This window comes from Medicago truncatula, chromosome 7 (assembly GCF_003473485.1).
Source record: "Medicago truncatula cultivar Jemalong A17 chromosome 7, MtrunA17r5.0-ANR, whole genome shotgun sequence".
In the NCBI taxonomy this organism is placed as follows: domain Eukaryota; kingdom Viridiplantae; phylum Streptophyta; class Magnoliopsida; order Fabales; family Fabaceae; genus Medicago; species Medicago truncatula.
The window spans coordinates 4407225-4430320 of record NC_053048.1 but is presented as its reverse complement, the minus strand read 5'-3'; the positions used below and the strand labels follow the sequence as shown (position 1 = coordinate 4430320).

At 33.4% G+C, this 23096-nt stretch overlaps 3 protein-coding genes across 6 annotated transcripts; 2 read left to right on the top strand and 1 right to left on the bottom strand.

The window, feature by feature from the left end:
• Positions 1-195: 195 nt before the first annotated feature.
• LOC11430313 (phenolic glucoside malonyltransferase 1) lies at positions 196-1913 on the bottom strand. The gene has a single exon (XM_003621444.4). The coding sequence runs from the start codon at positions 1789-1791 to the stop codon at positions 355-357; it is 1437 nt and encodes a 478-aa protein (XP_003621492.1). The 5' UTR covers positions 1792-1913; the 3' UTR covers positions 196-354.
• Positions 1914-12348: 10435 nt separating this feature from the next.
• LOC11430715 (isoflavone-7-O-methyltransferase 9) lies at positions 12349-14207 on the top strand. Its single transcript, XM_003621440.4, has 2 exons — positions 12349-13148; positions 13736-14207. The coding sequence occupies exons 1-2, from the start codon at positions 12390-12392 to the stop codon at positions 14033-14035; spliced, it is 1059 nt and encodes a 352-aa protein (XP_003621488.2). The 5' UTR covers positions 12349-12389; the 3' UTR covers positions 14036-14207.
• A 3550-nt stretch (positions 14208-17757) lies between these two features.
• LOC112416506 (isoflavone-7-O-methyltransferase 6) lies at positions 17758-20914 on the top strand. 4 transcript variants are annotated; one of them, XR_005643125.1, is made up of 4 exons: positions 17758-18769; positions 19571-19832; positions 19946-20203; positions 20442-20914. XR_005643125.1 is itself a non-coding variant. In XM_024770457.2 (3 exons), exons 1-3 carry the CDS (start codon positions 17996-17998, stop codon positions 19996-19998), a joined length of 1089 nt encoding a protein of 362 aa, XP_024626225.1. In that variant the 5' UTR covers positions 17758-17995; the 3' UTR covers positions 19999-20914. The 4 variants fall into 4 exon arrangements, 2 of the variants coding, with proteins under 2 accessions (XP_024626225.1, XP_039683998.1); XR_005643124.1 differs by having other exon boundaries at positions 19946-20228; XM_024770457.2 differs by having other exon boundaries at positions 19946-20914.
• The last annotated feature ends 2182 nt before the right edge of the window (positions 20915-23096 follow it).

Here is a 23096-nt window from a genome sequence, read left to right as displayed (position 1 = left end):
CACAACAGCACAATGATAGAGTCAAGTCCCTTTTAAAAAAAATGATAGTCAATTCAAAAACAAAGCAAACATATTTTAAAAATTTTGGGACTCTGAAGTGACGAATAATTTTAAGAAGTTCGAATCATGATCTTGATGTCATGTTAACAAAATAGAGAATCATAGAAAAAGAAAATAACAAACGAGGCAACATAGATTTAAATAATATCAAAAGCATAACTTATTAAAATTAGGTTTACAAGTGAATATTATATAATAAAATCTAAAAGGACTCGATTCACTTAAACCCTAAAAAGATCCAACAACATGAGCCCGACATCTTATTATCTAACACATTGCACTTGCATCCCACAATCAATTGGAGCATAGTCCTTCAAGAAACAAATTGCTAAAGAGATCCATTACATGCTTATTAAGAACAAGACCAATTTCAACCCCACCATTGCCATCTTTGCTTTCTGCGAAACCAATGGTTAAACCTCTATCAACCGACACTATCTCCACCTTCTTTGGCCTTCCCCAACCAAAATCAGTCTCATAAACACCAAATCTATTAGACCCCGACACTCCAAACACACCAAATCCTTCATTTATCAAATAATTATACTTATCATACCCATCATTAATAGCCCCTTCAAGAACACCGTTCTCATTTATCATCTTTATTTTCTCGTAAATACACTTAGCAACTAAGAAAACACCGTCTTTTTTAATGAAATCCAACGGTTGTGTACTGATGAAGTTCCCCCAAACACAGTTTCCAAAATAGTTACTTGGTATTGGTGGTTCTAACCTTGCTCTGCAATCTACGGTGAAAGCAAAAGAAAACTTTTCTTTCTCCATATCTGCTCGGTGAATCGCTTTTGCATAACAAACGAGTGAATAAGCACAAGTGAGAACAAAAGATGATAAAGTTTGTGGCTTTGAATATGATTCATTTGTATCATAAAATTCCCATTTTGATAACACCATTTGCTTTATCTTGTTCAAATCTTCACGCGTGAGATTGAATGTGGCACGAACGGAGTCTTCAAGTTTTGGTTCAAAGTGTAAAATATTTAAGCTATGTTCGTTTCCTTTTTCGCTTGGGAAAATCGTGGATATGATCTCGGTCCAGCTATTTGTGAATGTAACACCAAGCTCATTCGGGTCTTTGATGACTTCCCTATCAAATAAAGGTTCTAACTCAGGTAACAAAGTTGGTGATTCTTCTTTGGTTTCAATTATTTTGTGGCATAGATAAGCCCAAGCTTTCATGAACATGGTTGATGATTTTCCATCAAGACCAGCATGGTGTGTGCTTATTCCAATGGAAAAACCACTTTTTGGAAAAAGGGTTATCTGAATTGAAATAATAGAAGCAGATGAATCTGTTGATTCCAAATGTGGTAGAAAAGAACGAGACAAAGAAGCTTCATGAGGTGAGTTTTCAATCACATGACTGAAATCTGCATCAGACTCTGCAATGAGCAATGAAACACCATCATTTGTTGTGTACTGGATTTTTGGTTGTTGAGATTCTGATGGCCAAACAATTTTACCAGCTAAAGGGAGAAAGTGTTGGAGGGTTAAAGAGAGTGATGATCTGAGAATTGGAACTAGTTTTTGAAAGAAGAAAGAAGGGTGTGATTGTGAATTTGGGAGGGTGTAAAAGAAGATTCGTTCTATAGGATGGAACTTTATCCAAAATATGTCGAAGAAAGTGAAAGGAATTGTTGTAGTTTGGGTTGATGATGAAGGAACAACTTTGAAGTGTTCATGGATTTTGATATTGTTCTTGTTAAATGCCATGTAAAACAGAAGAAGTGTTGGTTGAATCAATTTTTTGGCTCGGACAGATTAGAAGGAAGCTTATTGTATGGGAAAGATGAGAGAGACATGTGTGGTGAGAAAATAGAAATAGAAAGAGTACGTTATCGTAATTAATGTCATGAATAAAACACTAAAATCATGTCCATACAAGTATAGACATTGTAATATGTAAGATCCGTAGTTCGAACCCCATACACAATTTTATTTATTCTAGTCACCAGACTACTTGATCAAAAACAAAGAAAAAAAAATTATTTTTGTAAAAAAAGAAAAAACAACTTTTCCATATTACAACGGGAATGAGAAACCGTTGTCAGTACTGCATAAGTTACTGCACATATTCATTGCATAAGTTATTGCACACATACAACAATGTCAAGCGAGTCCACCACACAGAGATTTTTTTGTACGTCCTTTTCTTTGTGAACGCTCCCGTGAACTAATGACTTTGATAATTCAAAGTTTGGCTGAAAAAAATAAGAAAGTCAGATACAAATTGTTCCATCTAATAAGCTAATTCAAATTCTTTTATGTACTCCCTCTGTTTCTAAATATAAGCAAAATCGATTTTTTAGGTTCATTCATTTAATGATGTATGTGGTCCATACTATGAAACACATGCATCATTAAATAAATGAATCTAAAAAGTGAATTTTACTTATATTTAAAAACGGAGGGAGTAATTCGTTTTGGTTGGATTCATAACTAGTTATGTCCAATTGTTTTGGTTTGTCTGTCCGTACACTTTTTTTAAATGAAAGATGTGAGTATTTGGTTGGTTGTGATGTTAATTAATGAGAGGAAATCAAAAGACTTTTTGCGGTTGTAATTAACTTTTTTGTTTGTTTAAGCTAGGTAAAATATCAAAAGACCTTTTAATTCGATAGAATTTCAAGTTAGTCATTTAAGTTTTAATTAGATCCTTTTAATTTGACAGAATTTTCAAGTTAGTCCTTTAAATTTTAAAAGTTTTAAATAGGTCATTTTAGTTGATAAACTATTTCACCTTCACCATTTCAAAAGTTTCAAATAAGTCATTTTAGTTTGAAACTTTTGAAACTTAAAGAACTAACTTGGGAATTATGTCAAACAAAAAGTACCTAATTGAAACTTTCTAAACTTAAAGGATTAATTTATGAATTCTGTCAAACTAAACTGACGAAAAGTGATATTTAACCTTTATGTTATTATGATACTGATATAAAGTTAGTATGGTCTAATCTCTGTCGGAGAACTTGTGAGACATATATGATAGGTTCTTCTCTTTCAAGCATATTTTTTCAATAAACAACAGTCAATGATCAAATCATAATCACATGCTTAGAGTGATAAGTTTTTTTTTATTTAATAAGCTTTTGGCAATTCCATGTTGATTGGTAATACAGCTGATATAACACAAAGAAAGGGAAAACATAATGATACACAACAAGTTGAATCCATCATAGAGGTTGAAGAAGGTGAAATTTTAATCTCTCAGAAGCTTCATAGTCATGCTGAGTTTAATGTTGATATTAATACCTCAAGCCCAAGATTAACTCTACAAAACTCCTTTGATCTGCTTGATGAGGAAGAACATTCTGAGGAGGAACTTTTTGTGGCAAAGGTGGCTAAGCTAGTTGATGGGTGTTATCGCGATTTTCGGGTGTCAAGTCATTAATTAGGCTTGAACCTTTCAATCTTTGATATTCTCTATTTTTTCTTGGGAAGGGCAAAATTGAGAAAAAATCCTTAGATTCTAAGTTCGGGGGTCGTTTTCACTACGGGAAGGTGTTAGGCACCCGCGGTGACTATAGTACTCTATAGGAGCCGTTTTCTTAGTTTTATGTCTACGCTTTATTTTTAATGTTATTTATGAAAAAGGGAATTTATTTATGTTAAGAATGGGGGGGATAAAGTGTTTGAGGTTTTATTTTAGTGGACTTGGAGAGGTTTTGACCTCATGCCTACATACCCATTTAAGGGATCAAACTCCATGTAGTTCTCTTTCAAAAAAAAAATGTCTTTTTGTGTGTTTGGTTGATTTTAGTTTTTGTTGGAAAATGATTTTGAAGAAGAGAAAGAGGCCTTAAAGGCATAAGAGAAGAAAATGGTGAATGGTTGGTTCAATTATTTATTAAAAAAGTTTAAGTAGGAATTAGGATTCATTTGGATTTGGTTAAGAAAATAAAGGAAAAGATTCAATGGAGTTTTGACTCCAAGGTTTGTTTGGAAAAAAATTGAATTATGGAATTTACTATTATTATTTTTTTTGAAAATTGGCATTTGTCTAAAAATCGCGTTTCCTAAGCATACATCTAAACGGTAAGCATGCAACGTGTGTGCGTGTCGGTGCTTGTGTCGGTGTACATCACTTATAGTGTCCATAGTCCTTTACATTGAGTCCTAAATACATGTTATGGTCTTGCAAGGAATTAAAAAGGGAACTAATCTACCTAAAATTATTACAAACCCATTTGATATAGAAATGAATAGAAAAATGATGCCTAAACTATGGGATGAATGAAATGTGAGATGAAATGGTTAGTATCATAAGGCATAAAAATGGTAGAAAGGTAAACAAAATTGAATAGAATAGCAAGAGAAAAAAAAAAAAAAAAAAAAAAGGTAATGAAATGAAATAAAATGGCAAAATATACCTAAAATTGGTTATGACACTTAGACATGCTCATGACCTATAATCCTCCCATTATAGCAATGTTAAAGGGGTTTGATTTTGAGCTATAATGTGGGAACAAATAGGACACATTCAAGCCAAGAATCATGACACATTTTTAAAGATATTTTGCACTTTATTTCTTGATAAAACACACATTACTTGCAAAACAAGAAAGAAATGAAAATCTACATCCACAATCAGCAAGATATACATATGATCAGCAACACATTCACCATGAAATTACACACCAATCATCCACATCACATGCCAACATTTTATGAGAAAATATACCTCAAAAATACACATACTTAGATCAAACACAAAATTAATCGAGAAAAAATAACACACACATTTTTATCATTTTTAAACCATTGAAAAATATCACAAAAGTATTAAAATGTATTAAGAAACATATAACAATTTTTTTAGGAATTTTTAGAGAAAAGATTAAGCACGCAGAGGTTCAATTAGCAAAAAAGCAGGTGCAGACAGCACAAAAAAGCAAAAACGTACAGGAACCTTAGGCCCAAACCCAAAGCCCAACACCAGATCACAGGAAAGTACAGGGGCCGTTGGATTGATCCAGGAGATGGAAACCTAGATCCAACGGTCTAGATTGAGGGAAAACGAACCAGAATTGGACCGGTCCGGTTCAGTTGGTTATAAAAAGGTTGGGGGACCGGTCCAGTTCATTCTTCCTTCTCCTCTCTCTCTCTAACCTAAACCTAGTGAGAGAAGCTCTCACCTCTCTCCTCTCTTCCGGTCGTCTTCTCCGGCATGGCTCAACTTTCCGGCGCGGTGGCCGGCGGTGGCACCACCGCGCCGGAGTTCGAAACTCCTCCGATTCAAAAACTTTTTACACTTTCAAATATCCTTTTTCTTCTACTTCTCGAATCCGAGCTTAGATTTTTAAAATAAAGTTCCAATCGGAGTAGATCTAAGTTTGAACCTTGCGAAACTTTTTGGAAACGGAAGGAAAGGAAAAGTGAAAAAACGAAGGGTTACCTCTTCGCTGTTGATGCCTCTGTTTTACGGTCTGGATTCGCGCACGCTCTTCGTATTTCACGATTCCGATTCGGTTTCTTCACCTTCCTTCTCTTCTCTTTCTTCTCACGTCTTCTTCGTGATCGTGCTTGAGTCCGTCACCTAATAGTGATGGATTCGCACTTGTATTGCGAAGAAGCTGAATCGGTGATGAGGATTCAGTATTGGATCTCTGAGAATTGCAAGGGATCTTGTTGATTCTTCGTTGATTTGCACTGATTTGTGATGTTTTGTGTTGATTTGTGTTGATTTGTGATGATTTGTGTTGATTTGTGATGATTCTGGTGGAATTTGGAAACGGTTAGGGTTTGGAAGATGATGAATGTTCTTGAGTGTTCATCGTGATTCCTGGAAATTGTTGAGTTTTGATCTTTGGGATCAGAAAGAGAAAATTGGGAAGTGTTTGTGATGTGGCGTGTGATTGATTCCTTTCTGACTTGTGCATTGAATGCAGCCTTTTATAGGCTGCCACTTGTATCTGAGACCCAATGGGACACTGCCACCTGGAATTGGACTTAATATGGCTCTGCCTTGGACTTTTGACCTTAAGGACCTTTCTGCAAAATGTAAAAAATGAGGACTGGACTGTAAATAAGAAAAATGGACTAGAAATGTAATTTTGAAAAGTTTTGGACAAAAATGCAATTTTGGAAACCTTTTGAGGGACCAAAATGCAATTAAAAGAAAATTGAATTAAAATTGGTAATTTGAAAAAAAAGTAAAGTGAAACCTAAAATAAAATCAACAAGAGGACTAAAACAAACCAATTACTGACATGAGGTATTTTAAAATACCTCCCTGCCGAAATTTTGACAGGAAAAGACCAAAATGCCCCTAAGGACTAAACTGACTCAAACTGACTCAGATGCAATTTTTGAAATGACTTTTTAAACAAAGACTCAACAGTGATTTGTACAGACAAGTTGAAAAGACTCAGAAGCAAACACAGGGACTAAAATGGGTTCCACTGCAGGAAATGACCAAAATACCCTTTTGTATGATTTTTGAAATAAAATGCAAGAAAAGTAATGCGACGCTTCAGAGAGTTCTTAAATGACTTGTAATGTCAGAAAAGACAGAGGCAGTAAAATACGTTTAAAAAGAGAGTAAAGATTCAGAGTAAAATAACAGAGAATTGACAAATATCAGTGTAAAAAAAGAAATTTGAACGAGTATTTTTAGGTCCAAAATCAGGGTATAACAATGGGGATCTTCCCTCCCTTACTCTTGATGATTTGAATAGCAGTTGTAAGGTTGTGGAAGTATCCATAGAGAGGGAGTCTGAGTTACACCCCATAGTCTTAGAGGGCCCAGGAAAATTTGATGATGACCCCTCTAAGATTGTGGCTTGTAAGCCCAGCACTCCTAAACAAGTTTCTGATAATGGGAAGCAGGATGTCCCCATTGATGAAACTTCATCTCTAGTGCAGAGTAGTAATGTTGGTAGGAGGATTCTCCCCAAAATTATTTCTACCTCAATTGGTTTGGCTTTGGATTCTGACTGGGTGGAGCAGCCTATTTTGCAGCCTTTGGCTACTACTGTGTCACTTGGTGATGTTAGGGATCCTATTTTTTATGATAATTTGACAATGCAGCCTATCATTTCCCCCATCACTACTAATGATGAGATTTTAGGGCTAGATAAGAGAAAGGTTCACTTCACTTCTGGCCCTAAGAATTTGTCTGCTGCCTGTTTGAAAGATGGTAAAATATTGAGTAAGTATTGGGGGGAAGAGGACACTGATACTACTGATGGCACATTGGAACCTGATACTGACCATGAGGATGATATAGACCTGCAACATTCTCATGAAGCTGGTTTTATTAAACTAGGCAGGAAAGGCCGGAAGAAAGCTGCTAAAACCTTAGATGGTAAAAACTCTGTCAGAGTTTCAACTAGATATAAGAAGACTAGTGTTCGCCTTAAGGACCAAGCATGAAGTGCATCCTTTGGACTTTTAGGGGATTTGTCTTTACTAGATTTTCTATGCTTTAGCTGTTTTTCTTCCCTCCTTGCTGTTTTAGGAGGGTTTGCTTCTTTTTGTTGGATTTGTTTCTTTTTGTTTCTTTGTTTCTGAAACTTTTTGTATGAGGTTCAGGCTGCACCTGAAAACATTTATTGAATTTTTTAGCTTTATCAAAAAAAAAATGTAAGGGACGGGGTTCAAACCATGGACATTCCACTTATTTACATTATAAAGTAAAATCTAGTCACTACGCTACCTAACCAATAAATCCATCTAGAATAAATGGAATGGAATGCAGTGAGTTTATTTCAATTCAAAAAATTAAATTAAGATGCAAAATTTTAAGACCGTAAACATCGTATATAATACAAAGTGTGTTTGCATTTTAAAGACAGGGACAATATTAATATAAAAAGTAATGATATTTTAACAACCATTTAAGATAACTTTTGGTGACAACTTATTTTCTCTCTCTTTTTATTGGTTAAAAATATTGGAGAGAGAAAAATAAAGAGAGAATAAGAAGATAATATGAATATGAGAGAACGTTATCAAAAAGTATTCTCTAATATAAATTAAAAAATGTCGTAGTACGGTGTCGCATATCAACCTATGTTGACCAAAAAATCATTTTTAAAAAAAGTATTTACTAGATAGATGTATGCGAAAAATATTCGAAATTGTCCTATCAATATTCATTCTAGAACTGGCACAGACAAATTTGCCCTCCCTCTCTCTATCTCCAATAAACAAACAACAGTTGAACCCCCAAATCAATGATGTACTAGAAATATGACTTGACTTTTATGAGCCATCAACTATGAATAGTCAAATTGAGTTTTTCTTGTTTTTGTGTTGAGACGTCGAAGGAATTAATTATATGCAGGAGATCCATATTAACATTTCTCACACTCCCTAACAAATCAACTGGGTATTAGAAACACAAAATATAGAGACCAATTTTAACATTATAAAACTTTGCAAAAACTAGAAAAAGCACAAGACTAAATTTACAAACGAATATATTTGATTTTTTTTTTTTGTTGTGAATAAGAAATATTATTAAATAAAAATATAAGTAAAACCGACCGTCAGTGTTTTCGTGAATATGACTCAATTGCATCTAATATGTGGTGGGTTAATATTCAAACTTTAAATTCTTCACTTATTCACCTTACAAGGTGTTATATAACTTGATTGTTAGAAAGAGGTTGCTGCACTTGAAACTTGAAAAGTTTAATGGTTATGTATGTAAAATTCAAAGCGTATGGGGTTGTCACACTAACCTTTAGGTTCGATTCTTCCCCACCAATAACTCTATATTGGATGCAATTGGAATGACCAGAGAATCCCCTTCATGATACTATGAGTTCCTTGACATGTATTGCACAACCACATCAAGCGTATCTACTAACAGTATTTTACGGGTTTATGGTTCGAGCAATCACTCATGCATTAGAGAATTGATGGATGATTTAGATTAAGAGAATGAGGGAGAATTATGTTGTTAATGCAACAAAATTCTCGTTTATGTGTGTGTCAAATTAATGCCCAAATGTCAAACATTTATAGTGCATTATATGACTCTTCATATGAGAGAAAACACCATTTTGACTTGAATCAATGTTAAGGTTCATTAAGCACCCCTTTGCCAAAAGATTCTATGTATATAAAGAGTTGCAACTTTTGATTTTAAAGTGATTCCATTATTTTGGAAATCACCAACACAAGGTGCATTTCTATACATTAAACTAAATGACAAAAAAAATAAACCATAAGTCACCAATGTCAAAACGCTCATATAAAAACATGGCCACCTCTCCAATTTTTTTTTCTCTCTCTCTCCCCCTCCTTTTCTTCTTCTTCATCCATTGATATGAGGTGGTTTATCGCTGAGGATGTATAGTATGAGAATGACAATCTTATATGAGAATGGTGAGAATAATTATCAACCATTTGATTAAAAGTTTATGGCTGAGATTTAAATGCTCACTTAATATACCACATGCACCTCTATTTTTCTCTCACGCGCGCCTCTTGCTCTTCTTCTTCTTCCATACAACAAACTAAACCCTTTTCACTCAAAGCTAACCCTTCTTCTTCCTTGACCAAATGCTGGGAAAAACTAAATTTAACAAATTCAAAATTCGCTTAACAAATTAACCAACACACAAAAACCAATTTTTTTTTTTGAAATAATAAACCCACATTTGTTATTCACTCGGTGGATGATTGCTGCATCTCCTCCATACTCTGTCGAGAGAGAAGAACTGTGCGCGTAAGTGAAAAAAAGAGGTCCACGTAATATTTTAATTGTGCATTTAAATCTCAACCATTTTCATATAAAATTGTCATTCTCATAGTATACATCCTCATTTATGGCTAATTAAACAATAAATAATTTGAAGTATCCAACATTACAAATCTTGATGCATATGAATATTCCACACACTACCTCAAAAAAAAAAAAAAAAAGAATATTCCACACACTTTGTTTGTTCAATGTTATTAATTAATCAAAATAAATTAAATGATTGAGTTTAAATGATTAAAGAATTTCTTTCTTTATGGACGTATTATTCATAAGAATTTGCATTTGAAACCAAATTAAAACAGGTGAGGTTTAACATGGAAAAGCTACATTTTTCCCACCATGGGAAAGTTAGTTTTTGACCATTAGATCAAACTAAGAACACATCCTTACCATACTCCCTCATCACTAGATTTTGTAATTTTATTATTTTAAAATCATTTTTTAAAAACAAAAAATATATTTTGAAATTAAAATAAACATTTAAAAATAAAAAATAAACTTAAAAATATGGTAATTAATTTTCCAAAATTTTAAAAAATATAAATAAATTTTTTGAAATAAACTTGTTTTCAAAAAATTTAATTATGATTTTCGAAAATTTAATTTTTGTAATTTTCAAAAATTAATTTCCATATTTTTATAGAATTTTTTTATTTCGAAAAAAAATGTAAAACCTTACCTGAAGGTGAAATCGAGAATTCTTCAAATTTTTGGAAAATCATAATTAAATTTGAAAATTACAAAAATCAAATCTTCGAAAATCATAATTAAATTTTTTTGAAAACAAGTTTATTTCAAAAAGTTAATTTATATTTTTTAAAATTTTGGAAATTAATTTCCATATTTATTTTAAATTTATTTTTTATTTTTATATGTTTATTTTAATTTTGAAATATATTTTTTGTTTTTAAAAAATGGTTTTAAAATAATAAAATTACAAAATCTAGTGATGAGGGAGTATGGTAAGGATGTGTTCTTGGTTTGATCTAATGGTCAAATACTAACTTTCCCATGGTGGGAAAAAAATAGTTTTCTCATGCTAAACCTCACCATTAAAACAATATTTGATCAACTTTTATGGTCACCATTCTAATTGAATTACGATCCTCAAAACCCTATATCTAAGAATCAAATAATCATCCCACTAAATAAATGGGAAATGCAAACAAACGTTTTAAAACACATGTTAAGAATGATCTATGTATGAATTCAAAGTTAAGCCTTTAATGTAGTCATGACCTTGACCAGATCCAACCAACCATATCTGTATGTTTTTATGGATATCATTATTTAATGAAGCGACGCCTACTAGAATGTTACGGTGCATTTCTTTTGGAATAATCAACGGTCATAACTGAATTATTGAGTTTATGAAACATCATGAGTCATTACAAATGACACTCCTTTTGTCTCTTGCGCTTTAGGAGTTTAGTGCTTGAAAAAAAAAAAAAAAAAGAAAGAATAGAGAACTTTTAGAGGGAAGGCTTTGAGGGACTTAATCATCTTTATAATACAAAATATTTCTGATTTTAGAAAAATAAAAAATTGTTGTAAATTCTGGTCTCAAATCACACCAATACAAACTATGATGTGTGGAGCAAAGGAAAGTAGTAACCAATAACAAAGTGAATGTAAGCAATAATCAACAATAACAGCACCTAGATCTAATCTAGGAATCAAAGTGAAAAACACAAACCACAAGCAAAATATAAAAGGAGAGAAGAGAGAAACAAACACACCAAAGATTGTTCACCTAGTTTGGTTCAAACTTGACCTGCTCTGGAGGAGAGATTGAACTGTTCAATCCACTATCAATGAGTTCTTCAAAGAGATACAAAAGGGTTACAAGAAATTAGCTTTCCCAAGTTCACAAAGAACAACCCTAATTTCTACCTTTTTTCCCAATCTCACCAATGAACAAGACACTCAATGATTTTCACTCACCAAGGTGTTTACAATGTTTCCCAACCCAAGAGAACTCTAATCAAAGACCCTAAACCCTAAAGTTGCTTCCTTTGATTTCTCAAGTTTCTCTCTCTTCAAGCTCACCTTCAAAATCTGCAAAGAACACTTTTATAGCTGTCTTCTGCGTCAAAATCGTGTCACGTTTTTCCCCAATCTTGCCACGATTGATGCGTACGATCCAAGGTACGACCAACCTTATCCTGAAAATCTTGCCTAACAAGCCAAAAATCGTGTCACGATTTCCCAAAATCGTGTCACGATTGGACGCCCTGAAAACCAGCTCTCGACATTACCAAAATCGTGTCACGATTTCTCTGCTTCACAACTTTACATTTTGTAGACATACACAACATTATATTGAACGAGGATTTTGAAGTGTATCAGAATGTTTGGATAATTTTTTTAAATCTAATATATACCGTTATAATACTCACAAAATTAAAAGTACATCGTTAATAAGGTATGTACATTGTCTTAGATTTGTAATGTTCAAATTAATTACTCTCTTATTTAATTAATAGCGTGAAGTCGTTTGTGACCCACCAACTTTGTTGAAAGTTCAAACTGATTTCATATATAAATTACAACAAAACATAACCAAAACACAAACCAAAAATTCATTTGCAAAAAAATGGCATCATCACTTAATGGCAGAAAACCAAGTGAAATTTTCAAGGCACAAGCTTTATTATACAAACACATATTTGCCTTCATAGATTCCATGTCTCTTAAATGGGCTGTTGAAATGAACATACCAAATATTATTCACAATCATGGCAAACCAATTTCACTTTCAAATTTAGTTTCAATTCTTCAAGTTCCATCGTCGAAAATAGGTAACGTGCGGCGTCTCATGCGTTACCTCGCGCACAACGGATTCTTTGAGATAATTACAAAAGAAGAAGAGTCTTATGCTCTCACTGTTGCTTCAGAGCTTCTTGTTAGAGGTAGTGATCTTTGTTTAGCACCAATGGTTGAGTGTGTTCTTGATCCAACTCTTTCGGGTTCGTATCATGAGCTGAAGAAATGGATTTATGAGGAAGATCTTACACTCTTTGGTGTTACTTTAGGGTCTGGTTTTTGGGATTTTCTTGATAAAAATCCTGAATATAATAGATCATTTAATGATGCAATGGCTAGTGATTCTAAATTGATAAACTTGGCATTGAGAGATTGTGATTTTGTGTTTGATGGATTGGAATCAATTGTGGATGTTGGTGGTGGAAATGGAACCACTGGTAAAATTATTTGTGAGACTTTTCCTAAGTTGAAATGTATTGTGTTTGATAGGCCACAAGTTGTAGAGAACTTATCTGGAAGCAATAATTTGACTTATGTTGGTGGGGACATGTTCACATCTATTCCTAATGCTGATGCAGTTTTGCTTAAGGTATGCTTTTCAAAACCAATCTCTAGTCAATTACAAATTTAATTATTTATAGCTATGTAGCACTGGCACTTCATAGCGAACTTATGTTTGGTATCTCATATATGTCTGTGTTCAACATCGATTCATGTGGTTATATTTATTATTTAACCATCTAATTTTCTTAAATTATTATTAGTGTCATATCAAGTTCTTGTGCATATTTATGTCCTTCCTAGACTTGCACTATTGATCAAAGATAAATTATTAGCCAAACAAAGTTTGTCTCTAATTTTTTATCTAATATATATATATTTTTTTTGACAAAATCTAATATTTAGAAATGCTAAAATTTGTGATTAAATTAATTTTCTCTACTATTAATTTTTATTAAAAATTGAACTTTTTTTCATAGTTTTATTTCAAACCATAACTTCATCACTTTTGCACATTAACTAATTATGAAATTTTTGAAAATTTAATTTGTTTCTTTAGAAAAGCAATTCAATACTTCATTTAGTCGTTAACTCATTTCATAATAAATTATATGAAAAAGATATCTAACAATCCTCTTTTTTTTTTTTTTTTTTTTTTTTCTTTTTCTCCTAAAGTATATTTTACATAATTGGACTGATAAGGATTGCACAAGGATACTGAAGAAATGTAAAGAAGCTGTTACAAATGATGGGAAAAAAGGGAAGGTGATTATTATAGATATGGTCATAAATGAAAAGAAAGATGAGAATCAAGTTACTCAAATTAAGCTCCTTATGGATGTAAACATGGCTTGTCTTAATGGAAAAGAGAGAAATGAGGAAGAATGGAAGAAACTCTTCATAGAAGCTGGTTTCCAAGACTATAAGATATCTCCTTTGACTGGATTTTTGTCTCTTATTGAGATCTATCCATAAACACTTTTGTATTGATCCATCATGCATTCCATTGTTTACATGCTATAAAGATATCTTGTTGTCTATTATAATATCTCAGTTGTAATATCCATTTGTTAGTAACAAATAATAGAATTTGCATTCATGTATGATTTTTACCTTTTTAATGATGATTAACGAACTCTCTATTTTAGTGTTTGCATCACTTACACACATTGCTCTCCTATTATTTGTGCTAGACCCTTGTAATATAAACACTCACACACACACTATGCATGCGTGATTGAAAGAAAATACCAATTATATATGTAAAAACAAATTAAGTAGCAATTTACTCTTGGCTAACAAACTAACCCAGATTAATGTGTTTAATTCCAAGCCCCAAATTATAAGCTTTTTTTTTTTGTTGACAAAATCCTGTTTTAAGAAAAATTTGACCAAAATTTTAAACTATTTTACAATACCAATGAAATAAAGCATATGTGTGTTTGGATGGATAGAGTATTTTGGAAGGGGAAGGGAGGGATAAAGATTTGGATGGTGTTGTACGTACGATTTTTGATTTTGACGTTAACAATTTTACTTGCAAGGACACCGTCCCTGTTAAAGCACAACATGCTTTGGCGAGTGTCTTTTTTGTAAAAGTGTTCAAGATATGGAAGCTAATTTGACATGACCACTAGATAGAAGATAGTTTTAGGGTGTTTGCAAGCTGCACATGGTCAACATATGTCACATGTGGAGTACCGTACTATCCTTAGATAGTGCCTTATGATTCCACTATTCCCTATTGGCTATTGATGTGGTGTGCCCTGTTTTTCCTAAGGCGTGCCTAAATACTTTTGGGTAGCATGCAGTTTATTGTAAGGAGCTTCTCGACTTTAAGTATATGGACAAAGCACATTGACAATTGTTTGCATGTTGATAGACACATGATTGAATCAAAAGAGATAGTGGTTGATAAAGTTGATTCGAAAGAAAATTCAGAGGGTGATGTTTCTGGTAATTCATTATTATAGATAACAACAAGGTGGTTAATGGTTAAATTGACATCATCATTATTTTAAAGTCATTGTGGAGAAATGTTGATAATTGACTCAAAATTGATGTTGAAGTTCATAAAAAATTGTGGGGTGATCTTTGTTTATCGTGTGGCATGATTTGGTTCAGCAATTTAGAGGTTTTTGGGCACATTTTTTCACAGCGTAAAGTAGTCAAATTGTGGACTGATTTATGGATCAAGTTCAAAACGTTATTGTGTATAAGCTCCAAATCGTGACGCGATCCAAGAAAATCATGGCACAATTTTTCCTGGGTCTTAGTACTATATAAGACTTCATTTTTCAATTATTTTAGTGGCTTCAAGATAGAAACATGAGGTGCTATAATTAATTGACTTCCTAGCTGTATTTGCAGAAAACATGGGAAACCTACCAATCATTTAGCCTTTGTATTACCTCGCAACATTCAACATTTCTGTATTTAGAGGAATACATGTTGAAAGTGTTCAGTACGGAATATATACCAATATATTTTAAGAACAATTGAGTAGTGGTTCAACAAGTAACTGAGTTCAGTTGTTTCTCATATAAAATTATTGACCCTAAAGATATATGGAGTAAATGGAGCATGTCCTAAATGAAGCATACCCGGACTCGACCATCAGAGTGGTCCGCTGCATAAGACATGAACTAGAAGGTGAGAAATATTGGTCCAGACCATAACCCAGGGGGATTTGGGGCATGTCCATCGAGTGGTGTCGCCTGCTCGCGTGTCTCGGGTCGGAATCGAACCTTGTCGAGTTGGGTCTTGGGTCATCCTGGAATAGTTTCCCCAAAAGTTATAGGCTGATGGTGCCATACTGTAGCTTAATAAAGGTCTCCTGCGGGACCCTCCTTTGTCGACAAGGGCCCCGCCAAATTTTGTGGCTTCAGACTTCAAGGAGTCTCGCCATTTTTTGGAAGGCCTTACGAGGTTGTTCAAGTGACCTCGTTCCAAGGGATTTCTGGGCTGCTGGTTCGGTGGTGTCCGAAACTTGGTTGGTATGTATAACGAATGGTTGCAAGAATTTTTTGATTTTAACCTACTAAATTTAGAGTTCTGCTGGACTTTTGGGTTCTGAGCTTATGACGGCTTGTGAGCCTGAGACTCTCGGGGAGTGCGTTTATTTTCCTTCCCTGGATACCTTGGCCTTGACTTTGTTTGGAATCGAAGGTAGGAGTTGTCTTATTTCTTATCACTTGTTGGCAGTTTATGTCTACTAATTAGTGGGCCCCTTCTAGTCGGGGCTTACGGGTCTTTGATCCCTCGCTATAGAGTCCTGGCACCCATTATTATTACGAATTTTTGGTGTGTCACAAAATAGTTTGCGACGAGATTTTCCCCTTTTTGCGACGGATTCTTGGTGTAACTAAAAGTGTGTTTTTAGTAGTGTTCCTAAGGTTGACTATTGAACTTTCTATACTGCCAAATAATGGTCAAAGAAAACGTTAATTATTGTCACAAAATAACTGATTGTGTTGTCAGATATCCAAACATATGGAGGTTTTATAAAATTCATCATCCTTCGTATGACAATCATATTGAGCCGCCAGGCGATGTGAAGCCTTCACATCTGCTCGTCGCCCTACATCGGGTGACTCAAGCAGCATGCTTCCCCTAACTATGTTACTGTTTAACGGTGTTTTTGGTAAACAAATACCGACTGGTGTTTATTATAACAAGAAGGACCAATCCAGAGATCCTAGTACATGTTGTGCATTCGTTTGGTGTTTGTTCGTCGAGTTCGTAGGTTGCTTAACGAACGAGACTAGACCATGTGGCGTCTTTTGACAGGTTTTAATGCATTAATTAAGTTTAAATTGCAGAAACTTAAAGAAAAATACAAATGCAAGTGCATTAAAGATAAAACTAGTTCGACAAATCCTTTACATACATTCTTTATGACTCTTTTCTCTCGCGTCGATACTTCGAGTGTTTTAGAATTCTCTATAGGCGATTTGCGACCCGTTTTCCCTATGGAAATCTAATATTTATACATAGCAAAATAGCTGGAAAAAGCCTAACTTCACGATCAACACTTCTTCCATGTACACAACCGCTTGTCTCCCTTGTTCTCCCTTGAGGAAACCGCTTCTCTTTTGAAATTCGAATCTTCCCGCCCCAAAGGCAATTGCTTGACTTCGACGACTTCACTACTTTTTATGTATCTTGTTGAACTTCAATGCTTCAAGACTCTTTACGCTAGGTCCAACATCTCGTCGAACTCTTTTGATTGAAGGAAATACTTTGATACCTGCAAAATTATAAGTCAACTAATGTTGAACACATTAAATAAGGCAGGTGAAAATACCAGCTAACAGTTACAAATCGTGGTCAGGCGACCGCCAAACAAAGATAACAAAAGTTGCTCTCAGTGACTTATTGTACTTTTCCACTCAACTATGATCAACCTATTAAGCTTAACAAATGATGCAAATAAAATGGAAAGAATTATCTGGTTAGGGAGAAATTATTACCATAAAAAATCTAATTGATATAAAAAAAATAAAAGCAAAAATATTAACAAAAATTCCTAGCTATAACCAAAATTGCAATATACTACAACAAATAAGACTAAGATGACAATAAAAGACACTAATAAGTCATTCTTGATAAAGAGTTATCAGTACCCGATCATGTCTTCTAATTTTTTTATTTTTTTTTTGTGAACAAACTCTAATTGATTGTTAATTTAGGGGGCTATATGTTGACAAAACTTTTTTGTATTATATTACATGTTTTTTTTTGGGTTCGTAGTATATTCCATGTGCAATTATAGTATAATAATATCTTGTCGCTCTAGGTTGATAAAATTAGTACGTAGTGTATTACATCACATTACATGTTGCAATTATAGTATAAAAATAAGAGTAATGTGTTGGTCTATAAACTGAATCAAATTCTGAAATACACCAAAACAAAATTTTCATTTGCAGGTGTATGGCTTCTTCAATAAATAACCGTAAAGCAAGTGAAATTTTCAAAGCACAAGCTCTATTATACAAAAACATGTATGCTTTCATAGATTCCATGTCTCTTAAATGGTCAGTTGAAATGGACATACCAACTATTATCTACAATCATGGCAAACCAATTACTCTTTCAAACTTAGTTTCAATTCTTCAAATTCCATCAACCAAAGTCGATAACGTGCAGCGTCTCATGCGTCTCCTTGCACACAATGGATTCTTTGAGATAGTAACGAATCAAGAATTGGAAAATGAAGAAGAAGCTTATGCTCTCACAGTTACTTCAGAGCTTCTTGTTAAAGGGACTGAACTTTGTTTAGCTCCAATGGTTGAGTGTGTTCTTGATCCTAAATTTAATGTTTCATTTCATAATTTCAAGAAGTGGATTTATGAGGAAGATCTCACCCTCTTTGCTACCTCTTTAGGATGTGATTTATGGGAGTTTCTTAACAAAAATCCTGAATATAATAGATTGTTCAATGATGCTATGGCTAGTGATTCCAAAATGATTAATTTGGCATTGAAAGATTGCAATTTTGTGTTTGAGGGGTTGGATTCAATTGTGGATGTTGGTGGTGGAAATGGAACAACTGGTAAGATTATTTGTGAGACATATCCTAAGTTGAGATGTGTTGTTTTTGATCGTCCAAAGGTTGTAGAGAATTTATGTGGAAGTAACAATTTGACATATGTCGGTGGGGACATGTTCATATCTGTTCCTAAAGCTGATGCAGTTCTGCTTAAGGTATGCTTTTCTAAACTATATTTTACCTCTGTCACTTTATTTTAAAATTCATATTTATTTTACCTCTCGAGATAAATTAGTAGTATTCGTGATGGGTGATCATGTGCGAACTTGCATAGTATAAGAAGTTAAAAATAGTAAAGTGTCTAGTAATTTAAAATAGAGCTTGTAAGTTTTTTTTTGAGATAATTTGTCTTGTAAGGAGGCTTTGTATATAATTTAAATTAAAAAGAAAAATTGGAAAGACAAAATTATTATTAATAATGTTGATGACTACACCCTATACATTTACTTTCTTTGACTTTTTATTTTAGTTATATATGTGATTGAAGTAGTATTTCACAATGTGCGATGCTATATATCCCGAGAGAATTTGTCTCGAGGGGATCGTGAAACAACATTTAGCCAATAAACTTACTTACTGGCCGGAAAGCATGGGATGTCATGGGTATAATTCTGAAAAGACTTTTATTAAATATGGACTCGTGAATTATTCGTGAGACTATTTTTCGCTATAAGCAACAATATCCGTTCACATTTGTTTCACGTGAGATTCAAACTCTACTCCTTGAGATTATGAAGTTAAACTCTTACCATTGACTTGACAAATCTTTGAAAGACATGTTTATAATCAATTGCAAATTTAGTACTTTTTCTGAAATCTGAAACTATGAGTTAAGCACTTTCCAGATGAAGTTATTAAAGATCATTTGAAAATTTAATTGAGTCCGTAACTCATTTATCACAAAGTTATTAGGGAAATTTATAATATTTCTTCTCTTGCTTTTTGTTACTTTGCAGTGGATTTTACATGATTGGACGGATAGGGATTGCATAAAGATATTGAAGAAATGTAAAGAAGCTGTTACAACTGAGGGGAAAAGAGGAAAAGTGATTGTGATAGACATGGTAATAAATGAAAAGAAAGAAGAGAACGAACTTACTCAAATAAAGCTCCTAATGAATGTAACAATTTCATGTCTAAATGGAAAAGAGAGAAATGAGGAAGAATGGAAGAAACTCTTCATGGAAGCAGGCTTTGAAAACTACAAAATATCTCCTTGTACTGGATTATTGTCTCTTATTGAGATCTATCCTTAAAACACTAATGTGAACTTAATAAATTTGTAATGTTTGGTTCTGTTTGATCCAGATTTGTTATGTTTTATGACATAGGTTTGTTGCTCTTCTCCGATTCGTCATCCCTTGGATTTGCATTATTGGGTTGATATTACAGAATCTGGAATTGGTTCGTTTGGTGGGCTTCATTGCAAGTCGTTTCGCGCAACTTCAGCTTTGTACCGTTAATTTTCCGGGTTGTTGCTTCATTGTTCCACTGTTATGTGTTAACTGATGTTCGATGCTGTTTCTTTGAAAGTGTGTATACAATCTGTGGTTGGTGTTCCAGATCTGTTGAGATTTACAGGTTTTAAGGTTAAGGTCTACCTCCTTCGAGCAGGTGTCGCTTTAATATCCGTATTTGTCCTCGTGATTGATTTTAAACTGTTTTGATATCCTCGTTCTTCTATCTATTTGATGTTGGATTGTTTGTCTGTACAGATCGTTTGTGTGTTGTTGTTTTAGGGGGTTGTTGGTTCTTGCATCCATTCTGTGTTGACGGTCGGTCAATTCTCTTGTCTATAGACCTTTGATTAGTACTCTTTTGATGCAGGTTGTTTTCTGCAAGGTTTCACCACGTTTGGCTGCGTTTTCAAGGATGGTCCATATAGTGTATATTTCTCAGCCTGCAAGAAGGAGGAAGTGAGTACTGAACCTGTTCTGGCTGAAGCTCTAGCTACCCGTTGGTGTCTTCATTTAGCAAAGGAAAAAGGTCTTCAAGATGTTATAATTCAATCTGATGCTCTTGCTGTTGTTAAGTGTTTTAGAGGTTCTAACTCTCTTGCTAGTATTGATTTGATAGTCTTAGATTGTAAGGCCCTTATGAAAGATTTTAGTAGTGTGTCTGCTAACTATGTTTGTAGAAACTTAAAGCTCATAGACTTGTTGGCCATGCTATGCAAGCTGGTTGCAATTCCTGGGTAGGATATGCCTTTCCTACTGTTAGTTCTGCTAATGTTTGTAATGCTACTGTTTGTAACACTTCTGCCATTTAATGAAGTTGTTTGAATTTCAAAAAAAAAAAAATATTTGTATTACTTGTTTGGGTTGACCTACACTTTTACTTGGATTTATTGAGTTAGATTTTATGTCCCGTTATATATATATATATATATATATATATATATATATATATATATATATATATATATATATATATAGGGGTGCTACTAATTGGAATGTCCAATTAAACACTTCGGTGCATGTTAATAGTTTTAACTTGTGTGTATTACATTTGCTTAGTACTCATCCTAGTTTTCCTATTTTGTAGGACAATAATGGGTAGAGTCGGTTATTGGAAAATAAATTTGTTGTGTTTTATTCCTCTTTTGGTTCCTTGATTATTGAATGAGTTACCATTTTATATTCATTACTGCAATGTTTTTTTTTTTTTTTGTCAGGTAACCTAGTGGCTAGAATTCACTTTATAAGGTGAATAAGTGGGGTGTCCGGGGTTCAAACCCCGGCCCTTGCATATAACAATACATTGTCCCTGCCAACTGAGCTATGCTCACGGGGACTCATTAGTGCAATGTTATGCCACATATACATGAATTATATTAATTAAGATTGACATTTGAAATTAACCAAGCTTACAACCTTGATATAATTGTTTTAAGGCTTAATACATCTCCTGATCCCTTAACTTATTTTATTTTCTCAGTTTGATCCCTTAACTATAAAGTGTGTCAATTTGGTCTCACAAGTCTTTTGCCGTTATCTACTTTAATCCTCACAATTAGTTTTTTGATGGATAATATTTTTAATATGATTATAACCGTTAGATTGAAGGTCCATAGTATATTACAGTGAACCACACATATCTAATTTTTTTCCCTTCTATTCTTCTCCTTTCCTGTTCTTCCTCTTGATCTTAATCATCTTCAACATTGTTCATATAAAACCCAGAAAATTTCTTCATCACAATTAGCAACAACATCAACCTTTTCATAACTATAATCACCTAGATCTCAATTTCAACAATAACACACCAACAACAACCTCAACATCATAATCTTCATCAATCACTTTCTTATCTTCCATATTCATCAATAACAATAATAACCCAAAGTTGTATTCTTGTAAGGTAGGAGAAATTAGAAATCAAAACTCAAAAAAATTCTTGTCGCTCTCTCTACGTTATCTTCTTCTTCTTCCATCACTAATTGATAACCATCAAAAGGGAAACCCATTTCGCCAGATTTTGCTCTTTCCTTGGCATGGCACTGTAATAAATTGAAAGAAAGCAATATCATCATTCAAATGAAACTACACCTCAATTTCAGATTCAAATGAAATATACCTATCGAAAGGTTTCCTTCCCGTTAACAATTCGATAAGCAATACGCCAATACCCCAAAGGAAAATGCATCCCTCCTTCATATCCTTCAACATAATCACCATTTTAATGTTTTTTCTCTGTTTGACCCTTTTATGTTTGACCCCCTAATAGATCCTGTTCATACTCAGACTCAGACTCCAAAGGAAGAAACGAAGCAAAAAGAGAAGGAAGGCGAGAGATAGGGGTTTTGGCTTCAGTGGTTTTTCTTTTCTTTTCTTTATACATGGTTTAAGTTTGTGTTTTGATTATTAAAAATGATGAAGGAGGACAATATTCATGGATGAAATTAGATGACGGTGGTGGTGTTGATTTAAGTTAAAATACATGGGTTTTAATTTTGGAAGTTTGAAGAAATAAAAAATAAAAGTTTATTGATTTATTTAGGATTTTTTTTTGAGATTATGGTTGTGGTAGTAATTTTTTTTTAGGAATGATTATGTTGATGAAGATGAAGAAGAAAATGGGAGAAGAAGAAGAAGAAGAAGATGGGAGAAGATGATAAAGAAAGGTGAGAAAAATATTAGGTGTCGGTGGTTTACAATAAAATACAACAGACCCTACATCATCCAACAAACCTCTTTTAAAGAAAAAATCAAAAGGTTGAAATTTAAAAATTTAATAAGATCTATGGTGGACCACCTTTAAACATGGTTCACCTTAGAAATTTGATGTTAAAAATTGACAGAAATGACTAAAACAGTAAACGACAGAAGACTTATAGGATCAAATTGACACACTTAATAGTTAAGGGATTAAACTGAGAAAATAAAATAAGTTAAGGGATCGGAGGATGTATTAAGCCTTGTTTTAATGTATGATTTGTTAAAGTACAACCTTAGGCCATCCACAATAGTGTGTGTTTCACCT